At 45.9% G+C, this 8,580-nt stretch overlaps 1 protein-coding gene and 2 long non-coding RNA genes across 3 annotated transcripts; all 3 read left to right on the forward strand.

The window, feature by feature from the left end:
• Positions 1–32: 32 nt before the first annotated feature.
• LOC114182760 lies at positions 33–1,678 on the forward strand. Its single transcript, XR_003604185.1, has 3 exons — positions 33–216; positions 335–406; positions 1,521–1,678. It is a non-coding gene; the product is annotated as an uncharacterized LOC114182760 (long non-coding RNA).
• A 254-nt stretch (positions 1,679–1,932) lies between these two features.
• On the forward strand, positions 1,933–4,320 carry LOC114180844. The gene is made up of 3 exons (XM_028067136.1): positions 1,933–2,299; positions 2,381–3,258; positions 3,343–4,320. The coding sequence occupies exons 1-3, from the start codon at positions 1,933–1,935 to the stop codon at positions 4,318–4,320; spliced, it is 2,223 nt and encodes a 740-aa protein (XP_027922937.1).
• A 2,337-nt stretch (positions 4,321–6,657) lies between these two features.
• Positions 6,658–8,334, forward strand: LOC114180228. The gene is made up of 3 exons (XR_003603645.1): positions 6,658–6,831; positions 6,950–7,021; positions 8,138–8,334. It is a non-coding gene; the product is annotated as an uncharacterized LOC114180228 (long non-coding RNA).
• The last annotated feature ends 246 nt before the right edge of the window (positions 8,335–8,580 follow it).

Consider the following 8,580-nt stretch of genomic DNA (forward strand, 5'->3'; position numbering starts at 1 on the left):
TTTTCTTTCAGTGTTAAGAAGCTGTGGGCCTGGTCCCTTCGTAGGCCCAAGGGCAGCCCTTCAGTAGGACCCTATACCCTTCCAACTCACTCATTCTTCACTCTTCTGTTTTCCAGAGCTGCCCTCTTCCTCAAACTCTCTATCCTTCAGCAAGGCTTTGCTAGGGCACAGTCCTCTTCCATCCTGAGGTAGCAAAGATCGACCCTATACTTCCTGGTAAGTCGAACTCTTGAGCATTTGGTCTACTTTCTTCCCCTTTTCCCGCTGTTTGAGCATGTTGGTCAGTTAGGGTTCCGTTTATTTACCCCGTTCTGTGCTGATTTCCATGTTTCAGCTCACTGCTCTAGCCCTTGGAGCTGAAATACTTCTTAGTTGCGGGTCTATTTCGTTTTAGCATCTAAGCAAGGTAAGGGAAGCTAGGTCTTTTTTTTTCGCGTTTTTGAAATATGTGGTTCGTTTCTGTTTTATGCTTAAATGATTGGAAAACGTTAGTTTTGGTATATTTCTGAGTTAGGGGTTCAAATATTCATGAAACTGTGATGTTTGACGTCTTTTTTCGTATTCTGATGCGTCGCACAGTCGCTGGGCGAGTTCCTTGTCTCGCTGGGCTAGCTCCTTGGCTAGCTGGGCGACTGTGTATTTTTCTGATATGCGCAGTTTTAGAAAAATTGACTTTCCCGACTCATTAACCGTTTGATTGAGCTCAAATTTTGACATGTGGTTCATAACATGCTATTTTATGTTTTGACCGGTTGGATCGTCAATTAGATATCTGTAGCTTGATAAATGTGTCACGCATTACTGTAGTGATTTTGGTTTTGTGATAATAAATTTTCTTAGAAATTTTGGTGTAAGAATTATGGTTGTGTGTTGTGCTTGATTGTATGAGATTAAATGAAGTCTTGTTATGTTGAGTATGAAATGGAAAACATGACTTGTTTGGTTGGTTGAGAACTTGCATGAGAATTGGATGTTCAAGATAAAGGTGGTGGATATGGTATGAAGCATAAATTTGGTGTGATAGGCGTAATTCCATGAGTCTCGTGGGGAGACCTCGTGGTGGCGTGTAGTGTATATATTAAGATAAGGATTCAAGTAAGGATCGCATCCCGAAACTCTAAAGGGTCAGTGAGTCTCAAGTAGAGCAAACTGACCCAAGTGGTGAGAGTAGCGGACTAGTCTTTGGCAGGATAATGGCCTTAGACGTTTAAAGGCTAACCTTGTGTGTGGTAGGGTGAAACCCATTGGCAATGGCTCTGCAGAGCAGTAGAGGCCACCACAAGTGCAAGCGTCCAGTGAATCCGATCTTAATATATGTATCCGGATATTCGAGTCATAGTGTTTTGCTTGCTTGCCATAACATGAATTATGTGCCTCTGTGTTGTATGTCTGGGAATGTTTACGCACTTATTCCTTTATACCATGATAAGTCTTATATTGCACTAGCTTACCCTTGCATGTTGTGTTTGTTTTCTGTTATGTTTTCTCTCTTGCGATGATCACCTTACTGGTGGGAGCAGATGAGAGGGAGGTTCGCGATGGATCAGGGAGACGCAGCGGTGCGGCCTAGACTTCCCTGTCTGGATGTCTTAGGAATAGTTTCAGGGCCATGAGGCCTTTTGTATTAGTTGCCTTAGTGGCAACCTTTTTGCAAAACTGTTGCACCCCTTTTTAAATTTCCTTTTTGCTTAGGACAATGTAGTATGCCTAAGTTTCCTTTTAAGTGACTTCGGATGACTGTAATAGTTATCTTCCCTACGTTTTATGTTCATCTGAGTGTTTCTCGTTATTATAACTGTGTGATATTTTCTTTAGTAGTGTAATATATTAAAATGGGATGTCACACTTTTATGGTATCAGAGCCTTCGTTCCTAAGTGTCTGTGGGCTATGTGTTTGCTTAGCTTTCACTGTGTCTTTCTTGTCGTGTTTAGATGAGTTTCCAGTGTAACCCAGTTTCTAATGGTTCTTTCTGTGTGTCCAGTGATATGGCACACCCGTGTATCGCTCCTTCTCCACCCCCTCAGGGCGATGGGCAAGATCTGGCTAGGGCGATCGAGGCCATGGCTGCGGCTTTGACCCAGCAAAGCAATGCCATGATGCAACAGCATGAGACGGTGATGCAGCGCCAGGAAGCCTCTCTTGAGCAGCAGAACTTCATGATGCAGCAGATGGAAGCTGCTAAGCAGGCTGCAGAGGACGCTCAGAGGCAGCATGTGGATGCTCTCCGTCAGTTAGGGGAGAATGCTGCAGGTGCTCAGATATATGGTCCTCATCCCCAACCTCCACCCCCTGAATGGAGTTTGGAAGACTTCTTGAAGCACCAACCTGCCAAGTTTGATGGCAAGAAGAGTCCCGACCAGGCGGATCAGTGGATGAAAGATATGGAGCGCATCTTTGATGCCAAGAGGTGCCCCGATGAGAGCAGGCTTGCTTTCACTGTCTACATGCTCACTGGAGAGGCTGAGCATTGGTGGGCCAGCATGAAGATGGTGATGGAGGAGAAACATGAGGATGTCACATGGAGAGCCTTCAAGAAGAGGTTCTTATCTGAGTATTTCCCTGATAGCGTGAGGTACGCTAAGGAGGTAGAATTTCTCCAGCTGACGCAGGGAAACAAATCAGTAGCTGAGTACGCCGAGAGGTTCAAGCATCTGGGGCGTTTTTACACCATGCCGCTCGATGAGGAGTGGCGTTGCAGGAAATTTGAGAATGGTCTTAGAGGAGACATCCGCCTGATGGTAGCTCCACTGTCCATCAAGGACTTTGCGGCCTTAGTGGAAAAGGCCAGGGTCATGGAGCGAATGAAGGTAGAGGTGGAAGCTCAGCAGCAGCCACAGCAGAGAGTTAGCGGACCATCTGGGTCCAGGCCACGAGTTGAAGAAAAGAGGAAGCCTTATGCTAGACCCCATCCACAGCCACAGGGATCTGGAGGTTTCTCTTCCCCGCTTGGCAGGATACAGTGTTATCATTGCGGAGGACCGCATGCGAAGAATTTCTGCCCACAGCTACCAGGTTTCCGCAGATGCAACCTTTGTGGCAGGGGAGGCCACTTCGGCAGGGATTGTCCTTCTAGGAGAGGGGCAGTAGCACGACCTTCACCACACACTCCGAGTCAGAGTTCAGGCCAGACTCAGCATAGAGGAGGAGGCAGCAGGCCTCAGGCTACAGGTAGGGTCTTTGCGATGACCGGGTCAGAGGCGGCAGGTTCAGGTAACCTTGTGATTGGTTGTTGTGTGATATCTGGAAAATCTTGTTGCGTGCTTTTTGATTCTGGAGCGACACACTCATTTGTGTCAGAGTCTTGTGTGCGGGAGTTGGGTCTGCCGGTGTGTGAACTACAGTTTGATCTCGTGGTATCGACTCCGGCATCTGGGTTGGTTAGTACTTCCTCTGTGTGTGCTAGATGTCCAGTTGAGGTAGAGGGGCGCGTATACAAAGTCAATCTTATATGCCTCCCTCTGCAAGGGCTTGATGTGATCTTGGGAATGGATTGGCTCTCCGCCAATCATGTTCTCATAGACTGTCGGGAGAAGAAGCTGTTGTTCTCAAACTCAGAGGAGCCTGAGTTGTTGTCTTCTCATGAGGTTATGAAGGAAATTCAGAGCGGCGCGCAGTGTTATATAGTCTTTGCCAGGATAGAGGTTGAGAAGGAAGAGAGGATCACCGTGATACCAGTGGTCAGAGAATTTGAGGATGTGTTCCCTGAAGAGGTACCGGGTTTGCCCCCGAGGAGAGAGGTTGAGTTCTCCATAGACTTGGTACCAGGAGCCGGTCCTGTATCGATAGCTCCTTACCGCATGGCCCCAGCAGAGTTGGTAGAGTTAAAGAAGCAGATAGAGGAACTGCTTGAGAAACAGTTTATACGGCCGAGTGCTTCGCCGTGGGGAGCGCCTGTTTTGCTTGTGAAGAAGAAGGACGGTGGCTCCAGGTTGTGTGTGGATTATAGGCAGCTGAACAAGCTGACTATCAAAAATAAGTACCCCTTGCCAAGAATAGATGATTTGATGGATCAGCTTCATGGGGCGTCAGTGTTCTCCAAGATTGATCTCCGGTCAGGTTATCATCAGATTTTGGTGAAGGCAGAAGATGTTGAGAAGACGGCTTTCAGATCCAAATATGGGCATTACGAGTATGTCGTCATGCCATTCGGTGTGACTAATGCCCCAGCTTTGTTCATGGATTACATGAACCGGATCTTCCGTCCGTTTTTAGATAAGTTTGTCGTGGTCTTCATAGACGACATTCTCATCTACTCCAGGACGCAGGAGGAACATGCCGAGCATCTGAGGATAGTGCTTGGTATCTTGAGGGAGAAATAACTGTTTGCCAAGTTGTCTAAGTGTAACTTCTGGATGAGAGAGGTGCAGTTCTTAGGGCACGTGATATCAGCGCAGGGTATAGCTGTGGATCCAGCTAAGGTAGAGGCCGTGATACAGTGGGAATGTCCTAAGTCAGTGACCGAGATTCGAAGCTTCGTGGGTTTGGCTGGCTACTACAGGAGATTTATAGAGGGATTCTCCAAGATAGTGGCACCCTTGACACAACTAACCAGGAAAGATCAACCGTTTTTATGGACTGATAGGTGTGAGGAGAGCTTCAGGGAGCTTAAGCAGAGGCTGACGAGTGCTCCAGTGTTAGTAATCCCAGATGTGAGTAAACCCTTTGAGGTCTACTGTGATGCCTCTCATCAGGGTCTTGGGTGTGTCTTGATGCAGGAGAGGAAGGTGGTGGCTTATGCTTCAAGGCAGTTGAAGGTTCATGAGAAGAACTACCCCACTCATGACCTAGAGTTAGCAGCGGTGGTTTTTGCTTTGAAGATATGGAGGCACTACTTGTATGGTGCACAGTTTCGTGTGTTTAGTGACCACAAGAGTTTGAAGTACCTCTTCGATCAGAAAGAGTTAAATATGAGGCAGAGGCGGTGGATAGAGTTTTTAAAGGACTATGACTTCGAACTTCTCTATCACCCAGGGAAGGCGAATGTGGTGGCAGACGCATTGAGTAGGAAGACAGTGCATGTGGCACACTTGATGATGAAAGTGTTAGAGTTGCTTGAGAGTTTCAGGGACATGAAGCTACAGTTTGAGCTGGAGCCGGAATTCATTAGGTGTAGCACCTTAGTTATATCTAGTGACTTCTTGGGCTTAATCAGAGAAAGACAAGCAAGGGATGTTAGTCTATAGAAGGTAAAAGAGCTACTGGGATCAGATCAGGCTAGGGAGTTTACCTTGGGCAGTGATGGTGTGTTGAGATTCAGAGGCAGGGTTTGTGTACCAGAAGATGCAGAGTTGAGGAAGTTGATCCTTGAGGAGGGACACAAGAGTCGTCTTAGTCTGCACCCTGGCATGACTAAGATGTACCAAGACCTCAAGGAGAACTTTTGGTGGCAGGGCATGAAAAAGGAGGTTGCACAGTTCGTATCGGCCTGTTTGACTTGTCAAAAGGCTAAGGTGGAGCATCAGAAACCTGGTGGAACGCTTCAACCTTTGGATATTCCGGTGTGGAAGTGGGATAGCGTAGCCATGGATTTTGTTACCCACTTGCCTCGCACCGTGAGAGGACATGATGCTATATGGGTGGTGGTGGATCGCTTGACGAAGAGTGCTCACTTTTTGGCAGTAAATCTCAGGATGCCTATGACCAAGTTGGCCCAGCTTTACATCCGAGAGATAGTGAGACTTCATGGAGTGTCTAGTAGCATAGTGTCTGACAGAGACCCCCGGTTCACTTCCAGGTTCTGGCAGACACTTCAGGAGGCTATGGGTAGCAGGTTGAGGATGAGTTCTGCTTATCATCCTCAGACGGATGGCCAGTCAGAGAGGGTGATTCAGTCCTTGGAGGACTTGTTGAGGACGTGTATCTTGGACCACCTTGGTAGTTGGGATGAGGTGTTACCGCTGGTGGAGTTTACCTACAACAACAGTTACCAAGCGAGTATAGGGATGGCACCTTATGAGGCTTTGTATGGGAGGAGATGTAGGACTCCTTTGTGTTGGTACCAGGACGGTGAGTCAGTTTTGGTTGGACCTGAGTTATTGCAGCAGACCACAGAGAAGGTGCAGTTAGTGAGAGACAGGTTGCAAGCATCCCAGAGTAGGCAGAAGGCATATGCAGACCGAAGAAGGAGACCCTTAGAGTTTGAGGCTGGGGAGCATGTGTTCTTGAGGGTGACCCGAACCACTGGTGTGGGGAGGGCTATCCGCTCGAGGAAGTTGTCACCTAAGTTTTTAGGTCCGTATCAGATCTTGAGGAGGATAGGGCCCGTGGCTTATGAGGTTTCATTGCCACCCCAGTTAGCTAATCTACACCCAGTCTTTCATGTTTTACAGCTACGGAAGTATGTCTTTGATCCATCACATGTGTTGGAGGCGGAGGATGTGGAAGTCAGGGAGAATCTCTAGGTAGTGGTACAGCCCGTGGCTATAGAGGATCGTCAAGTGAAGGAGCGCAAGGGAAGAGCCACTAGTCTCGTGAAGGTCATCTGGGACCAGAGGACAGGTGACTCAACTTGGGAACTAGAGGAGGAGATGAGGAGTTCATACCCACATCTGTTCTGGTAAGTCTAATTTTTCGAGGACGAAAAATTTTTGTTGTTGGGGAGATATTGTAAGCTTTTTTTTTTCAGTGTTAAGAAGCTGTGGGCCTGGTCCCTTCGTAGGCCCAAGGGCAGCCCTTCAGTAGGACCCTATACCCTTCCAACTCACTCATTCTTCACTCTTCTGTTTTCCAGAGCTGCCCTCTTCCTCAAACTCTCTATCCTTCAGCAAGGCTTTGCTAGGGCACAGTCCTCTTCCATCCTGAGGTAGCAAAGATCGACCCTATACTTCCTGGTAAGTCGAACTCTTGAGCATTTGGTCTACTTTCTTCCCCTTTTCCCGCTGTTTGAGCATGTTGGTCAGTTAGGGTTCCGTTTATTTACCCCGTTCTGTGCTGATTTCCATGTTTCAGCTCACTGCTCTAGCCCTTGGAGCTGAAATACTTCTTAGTTGCGGGTCTATTTCGTTTTAGCATCTAAGCAAGGTAAGGGAAGCTAGGTCTTTTTTTTTTCGCGTTTTTGAAATATGTGGTTCGTTTCTGTTTTATGCTTAAATGATTGGAAAACGTTAGTTTTGGTATATTTCTGAGTTAGGGGTTCAAATATTCATGAAACTGTGATGTTTGACGTCTTTTTTTCGTATTCTGATGCGTCGCACAGTCGCTGGGCGAGTTCCTTGTCTCGCTGGGCTAGCTCCTTGGCTCGCTGGGCGACTGTGTATTTTTCTGATATGCGCAGTTTTAGAAAAATTGACTTTCCCGACTCATTAACCGTTTGATTGAGCTCAAATTTTGACATGTGGTTCATAACATGCTATTTTATGTTTTGACCAGTTGGATCGTCGATTAGATATCTGTAGCTTGAGAAATGTGTCACGCATTACTGTAATGATTTTGGTTTTGTGATAATAAATTTTCTTAGAAATTTTGGTGTAAGAATTATGGTTGTGTGTTGTGCTTGATTGTATGAGATTAAATGAAGTCTTGTTATGTTGAGTATGAAATGGAAAACATGACTTGTTTGGTTGGTTGAGAACTTGCATGAGAATTGGATGTTCAAGATAAAGGTGGTGGATATGGTATGAAGCATAAATTTGGTGCGATAGGCGTAATTCCATGAGTCTCGTGGGGAGACCTCGTGGTGGCGTGTAGTGTATATATTAAGATAAGGATTCAAGTAAGGATCGCATCCCGAAACTCTAAAGGGTCAGTGAGTCTCAAGTAGAGCAAACTGACCCAAGTGGTGAGAGTAGCGGACTAGTCTTTGGCAGGATAATGGCCTTAGACGTTTAAAGGCTAACCTTGTGTGTGGTAGGGTGAAACCCATTGGCAATGGCTCTGCAGAGCAGTAGAGGCCACCACAAGTGCAAGCGTCCAGTGAATCCGATCTTAATATATGTATCCGGATAATCGAGTCATAGTGTTTTGCTTGCTTGCCATAACATGAATTATGTGCCTCTGTGTTGTATGTCTGGGAATGTTTACGCACTTATTCCTTTATACCATGATAAGTCTTATATTGCACTAGCTTACCCTTGCATGTTGTGTTTGTTTTCTATTATGTTTTCTCTCTTGCGATGATCACCTTACTGGTGGGAGCAGATGAGAGGGAGGTTCGCGATGGATCCGGGAGACGCAGCGGTGCGGCCTAGACTTCCCTGTCTGGATGTCTTAGGAATAGTTTCAGGGCCATGAGGCCTTTTGTATTAGTTGCCTTAGTGGCAACCTTTTTGCAAAACTGTTGCACCCCTTTTTAAATTTCCTTTTGCTTAGGACAATGTAGTATGCCTAAGTTTCCTTTTAAGTGACTTCGGATGACTGTAATAGTTATCTTCCCTACGTTTTATGTTCATCTGAGTGTTTCTCGTTATTATAACTGTGTGATATTTTATTTAGTAGTGTAATCTATTAAAATGGGATGTCACATTTGAACTATGTTTTAGATATGATTTTTGAGTGTAATGTTTGAAAGAAAATTAAACAACATAAAAATCTTAATAAAAGTGAACAAGTCATTAAGAAAAAGAAAATATAATATTAATATT

The sequence above is a fragment of the Vigna unguiculata genome, chromosome 4 (assembly GCF_004118075.2).
Source record: "Vigna unguiculata cultivar IT97K-499-35 chromosome 4, ASM411807v1, whole genome shotgun sequence".
Lineage (NCBI taxonomy): Eukaryota > Viridiplantae > Streptophyta > Magnoliopsida > Fabales > Fabaceae > Vigna > Vigna unguiculata.

Excerpts from the sequence above, each read along its gene's own strand:
- LOC114180844 (XM_028067136.1), top strand. The coding sequence starts at position 1,933 with ATGAGTTTCCAGTGTAACCCAGTTTCTAATGGTTCTTTCTGTGTGTCC. Across the intron at positions 2,300-2,380 it reads ACCTCCACCCCCTGAATGGA|ATATGGAGCGCATCTTTGAT; the intron begins GTTTGGAAGACT and ends AGTGGATGAAAG. Across the intron at positions 3,259-3,342 it reads TATCTGGAAAATCTTGTTGC|TTTGATCTCGTGGTATCGAC; the intron begins GTGCTTTTTGAT and ends TGTGAACTACAG.